Genomic DNA, 18,947 nt, shown 5'->3' on the forward strand with positions numbered 1-18,947 from the left:
CCTTACCTGGCGATGGCGGAGGTATTGTCAACCATTTTCTGCGAATCATTGTTATGGATTGCATCTTCACATAAGTATGTGTGCTTTTGCATCAATTCGCCTGCAAAAAAAACAATATTTTTTAATAATACAGTAAGTAAGGCTATAAGATGATTTTGGAAATGGGCAACTACTGAGATTTTTGCCGGCTCTTCTCGGTAGAATTTGCCTTCCGAACCGGTGGTAGTGTCGCTACGAACACAATACAATACTTGACGTTTCAAAAGTGCTTATAAACTAAGGCTACTTAAATTGCATGAATTTTGAATGTTGAAGATGTTTTTCGGACATAAACTTTGAAGGCACATTAAATTCCATTAAACTAGAATAAAATTTGAATATTTTTTCAGAAAAAATTTAAAACCTTTATAATTGACATAACCTAAGACTATCTTCGAAATATTCATAAATTTACCCTCAGGTTTTTTTATGTAATTTCAGATTGTTTTGTAACGTCATACCTGCCGTTGGCTTTAGTTTTAATATAAACTACATAAAAATAAAATAAATAATGTATAATTAAATAGTCGCATCAAGTATTTGACCTCAAGATTGGACGGGTGGATAAAAAGGAATTTCAATCAAATGTAAGCGGTGATAGCGGTGAAGCTAGACTTCACCATCGGAAGATCGAGTTCGAATCCCACCACACCCCTCTAACTTTTCTAAGCTATGTGCGTTTTAAGTAATTAAAATATCATTTTTATAATTTTTATTAGTGTTTAAGCACTTGGAGGAATAATCAATTTTATAAATTTAAAATTCATACAAAAAAAATTCGGAACCGTCGGGATTTGAACCTGCGACTATCCGGCAATCGCGGCCTGAGCACTTTAATCAATTAAGCTACGTTTTACGTACTACCGTCGATGCCGAAATTAGCATATGCTACAGGCGCTATAAGACTGATGTAAGAGGCATATACTATCGCCATCATCTCACCACCGTGTAATTCTTATGTACGCATCAAAAGTGCCACCTATGGGCCTACTTGATATTTTTGACTTTGACTTTGACTAATTCTCGTGAGGAAACCTGCATGCCTGAGAGTTCTCCATAATGTTCTCAAAGGTGTGTGGAGTCCACCAATCCGCACTGAGCCAGCGTGGCGGACTACGGCCTTAACCCCTTCTCATTGTGGGAGGAGACCCGTGCTCTGTAGTGGGCCTGTAATGGGTTGATGTGATGATGAGGATGATGAAACTCTCACCAGCAGTTCTGACGAAGTCCAAGGGGTCCACGGCCTGGTCGCAAAGGTCTCTGCAGCGAAGCACAGCGTCCGCGTATTGGTTTTTGAGATTGTTGAAATGCTCCTCCGCCACCTATCGAGAGAGAGAAAAAGTGAGTTTCTTTCTTTTATTCTACTACTAGTTTCTGCCCGCGACTTCGTCTGCGTGGACTTCAGAATCGGATCTAAAGCTTCGCTCGTTAACAATTTTTAATCCACGAGAACTATTTGAGAGATCGGTATAGGAAGTGCATGCCCGTTTCCATAGCATAGGTGACATGCATACCAAATTCAAAGCTGTCTGCTTGCGGTTAAGTTTGTAAACAATTTTCCCTCGGGAACTTCCAAAGGAATCGGTATAAAAGGTGGCATATGTTCTTTTCTATGTCAAAGGCTACATGCATGCCAAATTTCATCTAAATCCGTTCAGCCGTTTTTGCTTGATTCAGTAACAAACATCAACACTTTCACATGTATGATATTATATTTGTACTTATATTATAGTAGGATAACTTAGCCCTTGACTGTAATCTCACCTGATGGTAAGTGTTGATGCAGTCTAAGATGGTAGCGGGCTAAACTGTTAGGGAGTATGGTAGTCATACCCCTAACCGGTTCCATCGGGTCATCGTACCGGAACACTAAGTCGCTTAGCGGGATGTTAGTGATATAAGATTTACGACCATCGTAAAAAACATAACCTTATGATTTCTTAACTACAGTTCAACGAGTGCATACCACGATAATATTTGTCGATATTTCGACCCAGTTGCACGGATCGTGGTCTCGACGTTGAAATTTATTTAAGAAATGTTGAATAACCACGAAAATCTTAGTTTAAAATCTTTAATAACTTTATGATGCTTCAAAAGAGCAAATGCTGAGTTTCTTGCCGGCTTCTCGGTAGAATCTGATCCGGTTCCGAACCGGTGGTAGTGTCACTACAAACTGACAGATTCGACGTTTCAAAAGGACTTGCATGGAATAAATGAGTTTTGAATTTGAAATTGGAATTTGAATCTTTAAGCAATTTATGCTGTGATAGACTGGGCTAGGACTGGGTCTGATAGGACCTGGACAGGACAGGGCTGAGTAGGACTTCGACTTCACTTTCGGAAGGTAGAGTTCGAATCCTAGCCCGCACCTCTAATCTTTCTAAGTTATGTGCATTATAAGCAATTGAAATATCACTTGCTTCAACGGTGAAGGAAAACATCGTGAGGTAACCTGGATGCCTGAGAGTTCAACATAATGTTCTCGAAGGAGTGTGGAGTCCACCAATCCGCACTGGGCCAGCGTGGTGGACGGCCTTTACCCCTTCTCATTGTGGGAGGAGACCCGTGTTCTGTATTGAGTCGGTAATGGGTCGATGTGAGTGTGAGGATGATCTTTAAGGAGCTTACCTTACTATCCGGATAATGCAAACGGATTTTGCCAGCGCAGATCAATTGAGGAGAAAGTTTCTCAACCTAAAACACAAAAAATAAATACATTAATCATCGATAAGCAAATCAGAGCATTTGTTGAGAAATAAATTTAAAGATGAATAATGAGAAAAATAATGACAGTGTATAGTCAGTACATATTTGAAAATTTAAAGTACGTTCATAAAATCATTTCCAAATATAAGAAAAAATGTGACTGCAGTAATTTAAACATTAGAAGTAGGAATAAACTTACAGTGCAATATACTAGGTTACATAAAATTCATAGTTCGTTTAAAGGAAATTGCACACAATTCTACAATAAACTACCCATTGACATCTTAAGAGATGTCTATCAAAAAGTTCAAAGTTTGTATTAAACGTAAGTTTATAGAGAAGTCCTATTATAGTATAAAAGACTACGTAATCGATAAAAAAGCTTGGGTGTAAATTATGGCTCTAACCAGGTTGCTCTTCTAATAATTTTAAATGACATTGTGAGATGGTAATAACAAAAAAAAACACCCGGCTAACTTTGATGTGGGCTTCTTCTTAGACCACGTTTGGAACCCTCGTAGCTTTAGTGTTAAGTTTACGAATATGGTTATCGCCATCATCTCACTACCGTGTAATTCTTATGTACGCATCAAAAGTAATGGGCCTACTTGAATGAAGATATTTTTGACTTTGTTTTTTAACGGGCTAGGATTTTAATTAGAAGTATCAGATTTATGAGGGTTTCGGGTTAAATAAGTCCTGGTTACTATACGATTGATGAATTTCTTAACGACAAGGCTGTTTGGATGCAGGCTCCGCTCTCATCTCTCTCAAGATAGAATCATTCTAAACATTGTTAACTGTAAAATGATGTTGAAAAAGAGCAATCTGCTGATTTATGCCGGCTCTTCTTGGTGGAAACTGCGTTCCGAACCGGTGGTAGAGTCACTACAAACAGACTGATTTAACGTTGGATAGAAACGGGCGTAACTTTGTGGAATCCCATGATTTATGATTTATGAATGTTTGTTAAGTGACTTGAAAATTATTCATTGTAAGGTCAACATCCCCCGAGGTGTCGAAGCGAAACGTGCGTAGAGGTTTCATTGCCGAAGATCTGTTTGGTGTGGAGTATAAAGATCGAAGCAATTATAAATTACACCTTAAAGATTCTCCTGCTTTTCGCGGAGTTTAGCAAATTTGTACCCGTCGAACTATATTTAAGAAATGTTGATTAACCAAGAAAATCTTAGTTTAAAAACTTCAATATTCGCAGAGTATCACTACCGTACACAGAATACAACAGAAAAGAACACAACATAACAAAATCTATAAAAAAAGGATAAGACCGCCTTTGCGAATTTTATATATATATATTTTATTTCTTGTTTCACTTTTAATTTGTGCAATAGAGACTTTATCTATCTATCTATCTATATATAAATAAATATACTACGACAATACACACATTGCCATCTAGCCCCAAATTAAGCGTAACTTGTGTTATGGGTGCTGAGATAGCTGATAAATAATTGTATGAATATAATACACATAAATACTTATAATACACAGATAAACACCCGAAACTGAAAAATATTCATGTTCATCACCCAAACATTTTTCCAGTGTGGGGATCGAACCAGTGGCGTGCACTTCATACATGCACAGAAGCACTGCCTACCCTAAAATTGATATATATCTCGTATAGCATGAGGCTTTTTGCCGTTTTATGCAATTTTCCTGCTGTATGCATACCCTGGTAAGAAACCCAGCGCACGCCACTGGATCGAACCCACGGCCTTGGACGCAGAGAGCTCACTGCGCCAACCGGCTGTCGACGCGGAGTTTGCTGTTTACGCGGACTTGACGTTTCAAAAGTTGTGCGGGACGATAGGCGTAAGCAGGAAAGAGACAGGACGTCACCCACTTATTTCGTTAAAGACAATATTTCGTGTGTTTTAATTTTAATCTAACCTGTAAATAGTTTTATTTTATAGTATATAATAGAATTTAATATGTAATAGCACTTAGAAAATAGCATATTTAACTATAATTGCCTAAAATGTAACCCATTGTGATTGGATCGAAATAACGCCCTCTGATTGGCCGAGAAACAGAACCAATCAGAGGGCCTGTACATTTGTGGCAAAATTCGTATGAATACCGCACCCGGTTGTACGCCGGGTCAGTTCCCAACGGCAGGCGGTAGCGGTAACACAAGAAAGAAACAAGAACAATAAAGAAACAAGAAGAATTCTCTGGAGTTTTCCTTTGCGACTACTATCCAACCAACTCAGCAACAGTTTTAATGTACAGAAGCGTACAAAAGCCCTTAAAAAGTGTGCCTACTTGAAATAAACGAATTTAGAATTGATATGTAGAGTGGTCACCTCTTGCGCGTTGTGGATGAGCTGGTCCGCCAGCTTCTTGTTGTGGCGGACTCCGGCGGCCACCATGCCGGCCGCGGCCGCCGCCTTCTGGCTGAACGCGGCCAGCGCGGACGACTTGTCCTGGAAGTTCGCATCGCGCCCGGGGGTTCCTGGACACAGAGGTTAACACAATTAGCAATGTTCCGGTATCTTAGGTACACAAGCGGCGATGACCACTAACTTTTCCGAGTTATGTGCGTTTTAGATATAGCCCTAAATATCGGGAACGATTGGTAAAACGCATACGACAATCAAGGTCACTAGACATATTCAAACATGCTGTTAAAGCTCATTATCTTGAGCAACAATAAATAAATAATAAATAAAGACGACAGTGATAAACTCTTACTCATGTTTAAGTATGTATCGTATTTTATAGTATACATTAGTTTATTATTTTTTATATTTATTATTATTAGTATTTTATGTGTGTTTGGATAACTATTAGTGTGTAATTGTTGGTAAGTATGTATATAATAATAATACACCCCACCAATCGGTTTCTCTTGGTTTTCCTAATCCTAGGGTTGCCTGGTAGAGATCGCTACTAAGCGACAAGGCCGCCCTTTGTATCCTACTTTTTAAGTTTGCTTTTGTTGTGTCCATTGTTTTTTTTTTCTATTTGTGGTGTACAAATAAAGTATATAAATAAAAAAAAAAACACCCCAATCCACTGGCACACAGCCTACTGACTGTGGAAAGGATCAGACGTCTGAAGCGGACAGAAGTGCTAGACTTGAGTACACTAGACACAAGTCAATAAGAACTTGTAGCCCATAGTTTATAATTTATTTATTTATATTCTTATTCTAACACTATCATTACAGAATACTTAAACCTAATGCGATAGTGAAGCTTTTTTTTAAAAAATAACCTAAACATTATAATTACCTATTCCTATAACAAATAACCACCAAAATAAATAATTGATATAAATATAAGTGCTGTATGTTTGTGTGTATGTGTGTATGTTTGAGTGTTAGGAAGTAGGCTACAAATTACAAAAAATCTACACAATGTCTATCTACTGATTGTAGTTGTCAATACTGAAAAAAATAAAATAAAAATGTGCGTTTTAAGCAAATAAAACATCACTTGCTTTAACGGTGAATGAAAACATCGCGAGGAAACTTGCATTCCAGAGAGTCTTCCATAATGTTTTCAAAGGCGTGTGGAGTCCACGCCTCTGAGAACATTATGGAGATCCGCAGAAAATGTTGACTTTGCAATAAACAATTTTCAAGTGCCACTTCACAACTATTCTTTGTAAAGTCATCATATCCTGAGGATGGTCTGGTGTGTACATTGCCGAAGATCTGTTTGGTGTAGAGTATAGAGATTGAAAAGAATATAATTAACGCTATACAGATTCTCCTGCTTTTCGCGGAGAATAGCAAATAAAGTTTGATTTACATAATAAGAATTCCTGTTCTCCTGTGAGTTAAGAGGCATGTATCCTACCTTCGGGAGCATTGACCGCATCGGTGAAGTGTCTCAGAGGAGCCGCAACGTCAATGAAGTCCTCCACCACTCGATTGACTACCGCCCGCTCCATGCTTCGCTTGAGCTCGTGCAGTTTGTCCGTTAAATCCCTATTGACAAAAGAAAGGGCGAATGACCTTGAAACTCATTCCAGATTACAGTACTCCCCCTATAACACGGTAGATTGGTTCCGCGTTATAGAAAAACTTTGTAGTTTTCTTCTCTTATATAAACTCATACTTAACTTTTATCACACCTCATGGTGAAGAAGACGACTATTCACTTATGATTTGAAGGTACCCAGATTTACTCTCGTATAACGCGTCTTTACGACAGATATTACAGTAAAGGGCTAATTTTTAGTGGAATAAAAAAAGACCATTTGAAACACAATAAAAAAACACTGACCTTGTGATATTCCTGGCCTTTTCCGAATCACCCTGGCCGCTCATACACAAATCTGCCAGCTGGTCGGCCAGCCTCTGTACTTCCGCGCACAGTTGCATGACTTCTGCCTTCTCGCGACCTTGGAGGTTATCAGCTATCTGCGAGAAGGCGACAGGAAAACTTAATTTATAACTTACTAGCTGTTGCCCGCGACTTCGTCTGCGCTTGATTTTGTTTTTTTTATGTGGCATTAAATTTAATTGTAATTCTAAAAAAAAAAAAAAAAGTATTCAGTATCGCTAAGCGTCTCCTATCTCTATCTCCAACCACAGTTTGGCCACAATTAAACACATATATAACCTCTATAATACAAAATTATTGAAATGGGTTATAATTTGTCGGAGTTACGGTGTAAAATCGTCAAACACTTTCATCCCCTCTCCCAAAGGAACCGAGCTTAATGTCGGTATAAAAAGAATCCTATGTTACTTCTAACACTTCCAAGAATATGTGTACAAAGTTTCATGAGGATCGGTTAAGCAGTTTTTGCGCAAAAACGTAACAAACAAACTTACATTGGCATTTAAAATATTATCTATCTATCTATCTATCTATAACTTATTTTCCTAATTCCTCGCTCCGCTGCGAACCGTGCGGACGCGTCAAATCAATCGTACAAACCGTGCAATAGTGTGTGGCAGTGTGTGGCAGTATATGCAAGAATAAAGGAGAAAACATGATCCGATCTCTTGAAGTGGCTATGACATCATCACAAGCGAGCTCAGGTGATGAGCGAGATCTACTTACGAGCAGGAAACGCAAAGTACGCAGTCCAAAAGATGATTTCTCGCAAGAATTAGGAAACCTCCAAACAGAAATTAAGACTCTCATCACAGACTTGAAACGTGACCAGAACGAAAAATTTGAGTCACTTAATGAGATGATAAGAGATTTGAAAAACCAAAACGAGGAGTTAATTAAACTAAATTCACATTTGCGAAGTGCGCTTGAAACTTCTACGACTATGTATAACGACCTAAACCGAAAGTTCGAAAATATTATGCTTGAACACAAAGATACTCAGGAGAGGATTGAAGAATTAGAAATTAAAATGGAAAATGTTCTCCAAAGGCAGCTTGCATCACGTATTGAAATTAATATGCCCATTAATAAACATGATGATCTTAAATCAATAGTGACTAACATACACAAAGTTCTTAACGTACCAGTCATGTTCGATGCGATTCATGAAATCCAAACTAAAATAACTAAACAGAAAAGTCTCATAATTGTAGAATATAAATCAGAACAAACCAGTTCGGCAGTAATAAGGGCTGTTAAAACATATAATAAATCAAACAAATCGGGCAAATTGAATACCAAGTTGATCCAGTTCCCAGGTGAAGAGCGTCCAATTTTCATTTCGGAAGCACTGACTCCACTCGGAAGAAAACTATACTATTTGGCGAGACAAGCAAAGAAAACGTGTGGATATCAATTCTGTTGGATTTCTCGAGGTAAAATATTTCTAAGAAAATCGGAAGGATATCCGGTGTTGCCGATAAAATCTCAAAAACAAATTGAGCAGCTAGTAACTGGTGACTCAGATAAAAATTCTTCTAGCCTTAACAATAATGTTATGTGACTACCAATTAGACTTGCGAGATATAACCAGCCAGCAAGTAATAGTGAAAATGGTATCCTTTATAGACAATTTAAATATTATTGGTGTTTTTTCAATGTTTTTCTTTTTTTTACTAACCTAGTGACTTATGTTATTTTTTGTAATAGTTTTCTCCAAACACAAAATACACGCACTCATATGCCACATTTACACAAGACATCACACACGCTCATACTAATAAAAATTGAATATTATTTTTTCAGATCGTACTTCGTTAATATCCTGGTAAACACAATTTGCTTTTCAAAAGGCATCGCAGCTTATTTCGTTCATATCATGATTACTTTTAATTATTGTAACGTTGACCATGGCTAATATACAAAAGATAGTTGCTGACATTGATGATACTATCAATGTCGGCAAAGCTGTGATTGTGGATATGCCAGAGCAATGTAGGAAAGTATTTGATCAGTTTAATGGTACTTTTAACATTTTGACTCAAAACATTAGAAGTTTATCTTGTAATCATGACGAACTACTGGTTCTGCTGAAACGTTTCGATATTTCATATGATATTATTATACTCACTGAATGTTGGCTAACTACAAATTCTGTTATACCAAAAATGAATAATTATTTATCTTATTCTACTAAAAATTACCTAAATCAAAACGATGGGGTTGTCATTTACATCAAAAACAATATACATTGTACTGTTATTGAACCCAATTATTGTAAAGAAGCTAACTGTTTGGTTGTTACTATAGATAATGAACTGGCAATAATTTCCTTATACAGACCACCCTGTTTTAAAAACCTAGAACCATTTTTAGACTCCTTGGACAAAATTCTTTTCCAACTTAGAAGATACAAAAGTGTTCTGTTAATGGGTGATCTGAATATAAATATATCTGAGCAACAATTAATTAATAAAGAGCCATCAGTATACGTAAACCTTTTAGCATCGCATGGACTCATATCAGCTCACAATTTTCCTACGAGACAAAATAATTGTTTAGATCATAGTTTCATTAGAACGAGAAGTGACACTCTTACTGTTGTTTGTAATACATCACTAACGGACCACTATTGTGTTTTGACATCAATGCGTAAAATAAACATTAAAACTACTAAACATATTAATAAACGTACAAAAACTGATTTTAATGCCGTATTAGAAGACTTAAGTAAATTAGATTGGTCACAAATTCTTTCTAATCTTGACTCTAATGCGATGGCAAGCATGTTTGTGGGACTTATCAAAGAAACAATGAATAAATATACAGTTACTTTAAAATTATCTAGACGTAAAACCAATTTAAAACCTTGGATAACTCCGGGACTATGCCGATGCATGAGGAATCGTGATAATCTTCATAAAAAGCTCCGTAAAGATCCAGATAATCATACAATTCAAATAACTTACAAACGTTATCGTAACACTTGTAATAAATTACTTAAGACACTTAAAAATAACTACTATAGAGATGAAATAAATAATAAAAAGAAAACCCTTTAAATAATAAAGAAAATAGTTCTCCAGAGCTATTACATATAAAGCCTATACCTACGGCCTCACTCAACTACGTGAATAATTATTTTATTCAAATCGGCAGTGATTTATCTAATAATATTTTGACTAGACTACAAAAAAGTGAACAAGAACTTACTCGAAAGCAAAATATTCAAACCATAGGTTAACCTGTAAATTCATTTTTGCTTCTGCCAACCGACGAAAATGAAATTAAACACATAATTTTAAACTTGAAATCTAGTAGATCATGTGGCTCGGATGGAATTCCTACATCTTTGATTAAAAAAGGGGTAAATATTTTCTCGAAAACTATTGCCATAATTTGTAACAAATGTATAAATGACGGTGTATTTCCAGAGCTACTCAAAAAGTCTATTATTATTCCCATATACAAATCTGGAGACAAAAATGCGGTGTCGAACTATAGACCAATTTCCCTTATATCTGTTCTTGCAAAAATATTAGAAAAAATTATTAATGTAAGGCTAAAGAAATTCTTAGAGTCAAATAACCTTCTTTCACAAAACCAATTTGGGTTCAGGGAAAACAAATCAACTGACAATGCCTTACATGAATTAACTTCTTTCGTGGTAGGGCAATTGGACAATGGGCACAAAACTCTAGGAATTTATTTAGATTTAGCCAAGGCGTTCGACACCGTATCTGTCCCCATACTAATACGGAAGCTTGAATATATTGGCATACGTGGACTACCTCTCCAATTGATTACAGACTATCTTTCCAATAGACAGCAGCGTGTAAAAATCAATGATTATGAGAGCCAGGAAGAATGTATTCAATTCGGTGTCCCTCAGGGTAGCGTTCTTGGTCCTACCTTGTTCTTGATTTACATCAATGATTTATGCAACATGACTTTGCTAAAGGGAAAAATCATTACTTTTGCTGATGATACGGTGCTGCTGTTTAGTGGAAAGTCTTGGCAAGAAATTAATAATTTGGCAAATAAGGGTCTCACAATGGTAACCACGTGGTTGGATAACAACTTACTTACGTGGTTGGATAACAAAACTCAACCTCAGCATGGGTCTATGTCTATAAAAGCTCACACATGCAATGATTTAATAGACTGCGCATGTTACTGCATTAAACAAACAAGCTTTATTAAATATCTTGGTATTACGATTGATCAGAATCTAAACTGGAAAGAGCACATAATTAAATTAAGCAGTAGGATTAGGAAACTTATTTATATATTTAAATGCCTAAGGCATATATGTTCACCTTCGTTACTCCTTACGACATATTTTGCACTATGCCAATCTATTATTATGTACGGAATTAATGCCTGGGGAGGTACTTCTAAAACTACCCTATTAGCAGTTGAAAGAGCACAGCGCTCTATACTTAAAGTAATGGCATTCAAGACATACTCTTACCCTACAAAGCAGTTATACTCCGAACTAGCCGTACTCTCAGTCAGGAAATTATTTATAAAACAAGTTGTTATTGCGCAACATAAAAAACGACCTTCGTTCATGACGAGACGTAGAAAAGATTTAGTTTTTAACTTACCCAAGTTAAAAACAGTATTTGCGCAAAAATTTGCTTATTACCTTGGTCCTAAATTAAATAATGCACTCAGCAGAAATTTAATGTTAAAAAATTATACTACTTATAAATGTAAAACAGAGCTGATTAAATACCTTATTACCCAAAATTATAACGAAGTAGAAGATCTTCTGAAAAAAATTATATAATTTTTAACACACTGACACATTTAAACACACATAATACACGCACCATCACTCATAATTTTTAACACACAGACACATTTAAACACACATAATACACGCACTAGCACTCACTCTCACAAAAAAAAAAAAAAACCATCCATAATATATCATAATTAGATGCACTTCATTTTTATTAAAAACTGTAACAAACTATCGTAGTATGATAATACTTTGATACTTGTAAAATATCACATTAATTACTGATTATCATATTAACCAATTACATACTAACCAATACTTACATTCTTAAACTTTGCCATATACTGCCAAAGCAATAGTGAAGTGGCGGGTGGATGGTTAAACGTGTCTCATAAGATTTTAGCCACCTACCCGCTATTACTATTATTATATTATCTTAAAACTGCACACATATTGTTTACCTATTCATAATATAGAATAAATAGTATAGACTTATAGTAAGTACTTGGGCACGAGGAATGGCAACTCACTGTGATACAGTTTTAACTAGTACAGGAGTTGGCGTAACTGGAACCTGGTCTTACAAACATTTTGTACATTCCTATATATTTTCAATTACTAACCTCATTTATTATGTAAGCAGGTATTATTTTTGGTTTAAAGGTCGCTGGTACTTATAAAACTGTGAAATCTGATGAAGGCACCAGCAACCAAATCTTATGTTTTAAGAAGTATTGTTTCTTTATAAATCATAAACGCAATGTTTTTTTTTATATACTTAATCTAGAACTCTGCGTACAAACTATTTTTGGCCTAAATAAAGTTTATTATTATTATTATTATTTTACTTGCACTTAAAGATAATTGACGGCCGATTGGCGCAGTTTGTAGCGACCCTGCTGTCTGAACCCAAGGCCGTGGGTTCGATTCCCACTACTGGAAAATGTTTGTGTGATTAGGATGAATGTTTTTCAGTGTCTGCGTGTTTATATTTATATTATAATTATTTATGTTATTCATAAAAATATTCATCAGTCATCTTAGTACCCATTACACAAGTTACGCTTACTTTAAGGCTAGATGACGATGTGTGTATTGTCGTAGTATTATTTATTAATATTGCAATAACTGTTTACTCTCAGTGATTATTCACTAATAATTCGGCGGTTCACTTCCTACCGAGCCTATTTCAGGAGGTGAAACGCCAAATCCCACTCGGATGGGCAGCGTTCGGGAAACTTCGTGAAATCTTTGCGTCAAAAATCCCTCAGTGCTTCGAGACGAAAGTCTTCGAACCATGCGTGTTGCCAGTGCCATGGTATATGGTTTAGAAACTTGGTCGTTAACTATTGGCCTCATAAGAAGGCTCAGCGTCACTCAGCGGACAATGGAGAGAGCTATGCTCGGAGTATCTCTATGCGATAAAATCAGAAATGTGGAGATCCGTAGAAGAACCCGAGTTACCAACATAGCTCAACGAGTCGCGAAGCTGAAGTGGCAATGGGCCGGGCACATAGTTCGGAGAAAGGATGGACGTTGGGGTCCCAAGGTGCTGGAATGGCAGCCCCGAACTGGTAAGCGCAGCGTTGGTCGACCCCCAACGAGGTGGACAGACGACATTAAGCGCGTCGCAGGTAGCCGCTGGATCCAAGCGGCACAGAATCGTGGAATTTGGAACTCCCTACAAAAGACCTATGTCCAGCAGTGGACGTCTATCGGTTGATATGATGACGATGACGATGACTAATAATAAAAAGTGTGTGTCAGCTCCGACGCACGACTGGAGTTTATTCCTTAAGTACGATGGTCGAAACATACACAAAAAAGTTTATTTAGCTGAACAAAGATTAATACCATATGAAAGGGTAAATTAAAAATCCTGTGCAAATTATTCACACACGGCGGAAGTGTAACTTCCTAAAAGTAGCCTACGAGAGATTGAAGTGGATGTAGAGTATCTAAACTATTAGGATAAATGTAATGTTTATTATTTAGTTTCCATGGTAACAAGAATAGGAAAAAAATGTATAATGTTTTCTATCTCACTCTGTCCCATATATTTATGTGTTTGTTTCTTTACCTAGATAATATTCGGTTTCCTTGGTAACTTAAATAGGACAAATAAGTTAATTAAACGAAAGCGACGTTGCATGTTTGCGCATCACAGTTGCCGGGCATGCAACGTCGCAAAGCGAAAACGTAACGAGGTCATTCATCAGTAGATTTCACTCCTCACATTTTTCTCATACCGGGCGCCTTATATATGAAAATCGATTCTTAAGGAGTAAACTCCAATATATATTATTTAAGTATTTCGCATATTATTATGGTTACCAATTTTAAGATCAGTAAAAATTTGGATCCCACGATACAGGTCCACCAATCCGCACTGGGCCAGCGTGGTGGACTACGCTTAGCCCCTTTTCACTGTGGGAGGAGACCCGTATCCTTAGTGGGCCGGTAATGGTGGTGGTTCATGATGATGATACGGGTCACCTACTTAACCTCCTACTTAAGTTCAAAGCGCTCACGTAGGATTTTTTGGTCAAAATAAATATCTACGGACGTACAAATTCAAATTAATTATATATATGGCACATACCCTCTGTCCCTGTGATACGATGCTGTTGATAGCCTTCTGCCCCTCGATCCTGGTGGAAGGATCGGCAGCTGGATGCAGTAACCATTTGTGGGCCGTCTCCAACCTGGAGCATTGGATAGAAGCAGGCGTTACTTTGCGGATATCCATATATATAATTTTCATAATAGATAATATTATGAAAATTAAGCTTAATTTGCTATACTCCGCAAAAAGTTCGTTTCGCATGTTAAAAACTTTTTAGTTTATTTTATTTATTTATTAGCTTTTCAAACAAACAGTACTATTACACATAAGAGTAATGCCTTATTTTTATATCGCATAAACCAATGAAGTTTCCATTCCAGTTTTATTGGGATAGACGGTATATGGTAGGTAAAGTAAAGGGTTTTAACATTTCGAAATTAATGTATAAAGGGAAATTTTGGTCCAGTCTGAAACAGAACACCATAAAATTAATGTCTTTATTTCGTTAAGACTAGACACAATTATATTAAGTATAAAACTAATGCATTAATCATTAAACTCTGGTGCTACACTGTTTTATCAAGCTCGCGGCTCGCTCGCATAATTCCGCCATGAGCGTGCAAAGCATACTAGTGTCTTAATATACTCTACTCAATCCCATAAAGGACTGCTGTATCTTGCGCAAATGTTGTTTAACTACAAGTTAGCATTTGAATGCAATCTCACCTGGTGGTAAGTGATGATGCAGTCCAATATGGTAGCCGGCTAACCTATAAAGGTGTCACCATCACATCAACCCATTACCGGCCCACTACAGAGCACGGCTCACCTCCCACAATGAGAAGGGGTTAAGGCCGTTGTCCACCACGCTGGCCCAGTGCGGGTTGATGGACTCCACACCTTTGAGAGCACTATGTAGAACTCTCAGGCATGCAGGTTTCCTCATAATGTTCTCCTTCAGCGTTGTAGCAAGTTAGAGGTGCGTGCTGGGATTTGGTCTCTCGAAGGTGATTTATAACAATATAGTATTTGTAAGACATCATATTAGTCTTTATAAACAAAAAGTGGATATAAACAGTCGACTTACAAGAAATGGTCATAAATTAGTGACATCTGCATATCGTCTGCGAAAGGTGCAGAAGTCATTTGTGGGACTGAGTATACGCTTTTATAATATGATTCCTAAGGTAATTTTGGACATACATAGTTAAAAGAATGTGTAAATAACACATGCATAAGTTTAAAGAATGTGTTAAAACACATTTATTTCAGCGAGGTTATTATACAATTGATGAATTTCTTAATGATAAGGTTGCTTGGAAGCATCCGGCTCCGCTTTCATCTCTCACAAGATAGAAAAATGAATTTTGAAATGTAAAATGTAAATTGTTGATGTTGGAAAAGAGCAACTGCTGAGTTTCTTGCCGGCTTCATCTCGGTAGAATCTGCCTTCCGAACCGGTGGTAGAGTCACTACAAAAAGACAGACTTGACGTTTCAAAAGTGCTTATATTAAGCCTACTTGAAATTAATGAATTTTGAATTTGAATTTGAATTTTGATGGCGAGCTCGTACCCAATGCGCTATCGCCGCTTAGTATGGATTACCTGGCCGCAATAGTTTTCCCTCCTTGTTTCTCAGCCGCGCGGACGCCCTCATTGACAACGCTGTCCACTTCATTGATTTGACCGCGTAGCTCGGACGCCAGGTTTTGCGCCTGAAAGTATACAAATTCTTACTCATCGACTGGTTTTGTAGGCTGCCTTTTTGTCGGTATTAATAATTGAGGAGATCTGAGTAAAGGGGGAATCCACCGCCTAACTGAGTCTCATGTGTCTGTAATTACTTCGGTAACCTGTTAGCAATGGGGTGCACTGGGTTTCTTATCAGGGCATCATCATCATGTCAACCAATCGACGTCCACGGCTGGGCCTAGGTCTTTTTTTACGGAATAAACGAGAATAAAATTTACAATGCGCGTGCTCACCGTCACAAAAAACCGACACCCTGAAGTTAGCTATAAGGTTTGACAGTGAACAGTTTCAATTGTCAAAGTCTGCGGGCTCATTCCGGTGATTTAATTGTACAAAAATCTCACATTATAATGTTGAGTGAAACTTGGTTTGTCCGATAATGAGTTAGTGTTCCAAATTTAATTATGCTTATTATGTCGATTTCTTTATTTAGGCAGATTTTTTTTTTTTTTGAATTTTTAAATTAACTTTATTTTACTAGATAATGCGTTATAATAAAATTTTCGATGTATTGAGTACCATTTTTCTATTGTAAGTGTCGTTTGTTCTACAAACGTAGAATAAGGCGAATTTTTTTATTTTTTTTATTTTACCGCCATGGATTCATGTCCTTCAAGGCCTTGAAATGATTTTTATCTTGTTATACGTCAAAGAAGTATAACCTCTAACGCGTGTACATAAAGTACACAGCCGTTTTTTTTCTGAATGTTTTTACACCACATGTGTACAAATAAAAAGTATAAATAAATAAATAAAAAATAAATGAAATGAAGTTTTAAGGTTATTTCCAACCTTAAAACTTCATATGCTATTAGTTGCGGCTATGTGGTTAAAGACGTTTATTTTTCGCAAAAGAAATTACGATTTCACTCAATGAGAATATTTACAACTTATTTTATGTAGGTAATATTAAAACTACAAACAACGGCACGTAAAAAACAATCAGAAATTATTTAAAAATCTTGAGGGTAAAATTATTACTTCATACTGTCATACATAGCCAGGACCGCACTCAGATTTTGTCAATTATAAAGGTTTTAAGTTTTTTCTTAAAAATATTGAAATTTTGTTCTATTTTAATGTTGTTAGGTAATAGACAAAATAAATAAATAAAAGTTCACCTTTGGTTCTCTGCCGTGGCCATACTGCCTCTCATCGCACAGCAAATCTGCATTGATTCCACCGGACCTGTAAATATTTTTCTGTCATAAATTTATATAGAAATATATACAGGGTTAGAAAAAAAATATACCAGAAAGCTCTCGGCCTGTAATTGTTTACGTTAAAACTAACAACTTTTGTTCGAAGACTTTTTTCTCTTAACTATATATAGTTTAGATAGTTTGTGAAATATTAAATATTCAGTAAATATGGGTGAAATAGTGGGTAGGACTTCGACTTCACTTCCGGGAGGACGAGTTCGAATCCCAGTATGCACCCATTACTTTTCTAAGTAATGTTCTTTTTAAGTAAGTGTAAGATTAAGTGTTATAATAAAAAATCAATGTATTGAATACCTTTTTCTATTGTAAGTGTCTACAAACTAACAAAAAAATAAGGCGTATGATAAAAAAATTTAAAGATTTTTGGAGTTTACTCCTTAAGAATCGATTTTCCTTTTCCTATAAGGCGCCCGGTATGAGAAAAATGTGAGGAGCGAAATCTACTGATGAATGACCTCGTTACGTTTTCGCTTTGCGACGTTGCATGCCCGGCAACTGTGATGCGCAAACATGCAACGTCGCTTTCGTTTAATTAACTTATTTTTCCTATTTAAGTTACCAAGGAAACCGAATATTATCTAGGTAAAGAAACAAACACATAAATGTATGGGACAGAGTGAGATAGAAAACATTACACATTTTTTTTCCTATTCTTGTTACCGTGGAAACTAAATAATAAACATTACATTTATCCTAATAGTTCTGATACTCTACATCCACCTCGATCTCCCGTAGGCTACTTTTAAGAAGTTACACTTCTGCCGTGTGTGAATAAATTGCACAGGATTTTTAATTTACCCTTTCATATGGTATTAATCTTTATTCAGTTAAATAAGCTCTTTTTGTGTATGTTTCGACCATCGTACTTAAGGAGTAAACTCCAGTCGTGCGTCGGAGCTAACACACACATTTTTACTTGTTACGCCAAGGAAGTATAACTTCTAACGCGTGTACATAAGTACACACAACTTTTTTTTTATTTAACCTTGCATATATGGGCATTTCAAGGACATGGGCAGTAGGTGCAGGTTAGTCCGTACACAGAAATCCAAACGTCAACCTAACCCTACTCCGTTCGAAACACATGAGGCCCTTAGGTCGTAATTTTTAATATACTAGTGGTTCCCCGCGTTTCTCGTCCCCGTTTATTACGGTTTCTCACAAATCCAACTCTTAATCGTTTTGACAAACTCTATGCCTAAAATCAAGTCAGATTGTATTGTTGGAGGAATTATCAATTTTTATAAATTTAAAATGCATATACAAATTTTCGGAACCTACAGGATCTGAACCTGCGAGTATCTGGCAATCGCGGCCTGAACACTTTAATCAATTAAGCAACGGCTCTCCTACCATCGATGCCGAAATTAGTATATGCCTTATACATCAGTCTTATAGCGACCGTAGCGCCATCTAATAGGAAACATTGCAGTTTCGATCTACTTTTTCAAAGGTCCATATTACAATGAGATATTTTATTACTGAAATACATGAATCCCATCGCGTGCGCGTACGCATAGTGGCACGGCCGCTGGGAGTCGTCGTTAGACGACGAGTGTTTACTATCCTTCTATAGAATGTCTAATGA

General features: G+C 36.6%; 1 protein-coding gene across 2 annotated transcripts in view; it reads right to left on the reverse strand.

Annotated features, from left to right (window-relative positions):
• Positions 1-18,947, reverse strand: part of LOC120634437 (vinculin) — a 66,807-nt gene that overhangs the window by 18,094 nt on the left and 29,766 nt on the right. For both annotated transcript variants that reach the window (XM_039905005.1, XM_039905004.1), the window contains exons 10-18: positions 17,258-17,324; positions 15,990-16,099; positions 14,420-14,522; positions 7,008-7,144; positions 6,579-6,709; positions 5,079-5,227; positions 2,671-2,736; positions 1,250-1,361; positions 7-100 (exon numbers count right to left, since the gene is read on the reverse strand). In XM_039905005.1, coding sequence (XP_039760939.1) covers positions 7-100; positions 1,250-1,361; positions 2,671-2,736; positions 5,079-5,227; positions 6,579-6,709; positions 7,008-7,144; positions 14,420-14,522; positions 15,990-16,099; positions 17,258-17,324 — 969 coding nt within the window. The remainder of the gene's footprint in view (positions 1-6; positions 101-1,249; positions 1,362-2,670; positions 2,737-5,078; positions 5,228-6,578; positions 6,710-7,007; positions 7,145-14,419; positions 14,523-15,989; positions 16,100-17,257; positions 17,325-18,947) is intronic.

This window comes from Pararge aegeria, chromosome 24 (genome assembly GCF_905163445.1).
Source record: "Pararge aegeria chromosome 24, ilParAegt1.1, whole genome shotgun sequence".
In the NCBI taxonomy this organism is placed as follows: domain Eukaryota; kingdom Metazoa; phylum Arthropoda; class Insecta; order Lepidoptera; family Nymphalidae; genus Pararge; species Pararge aegeria.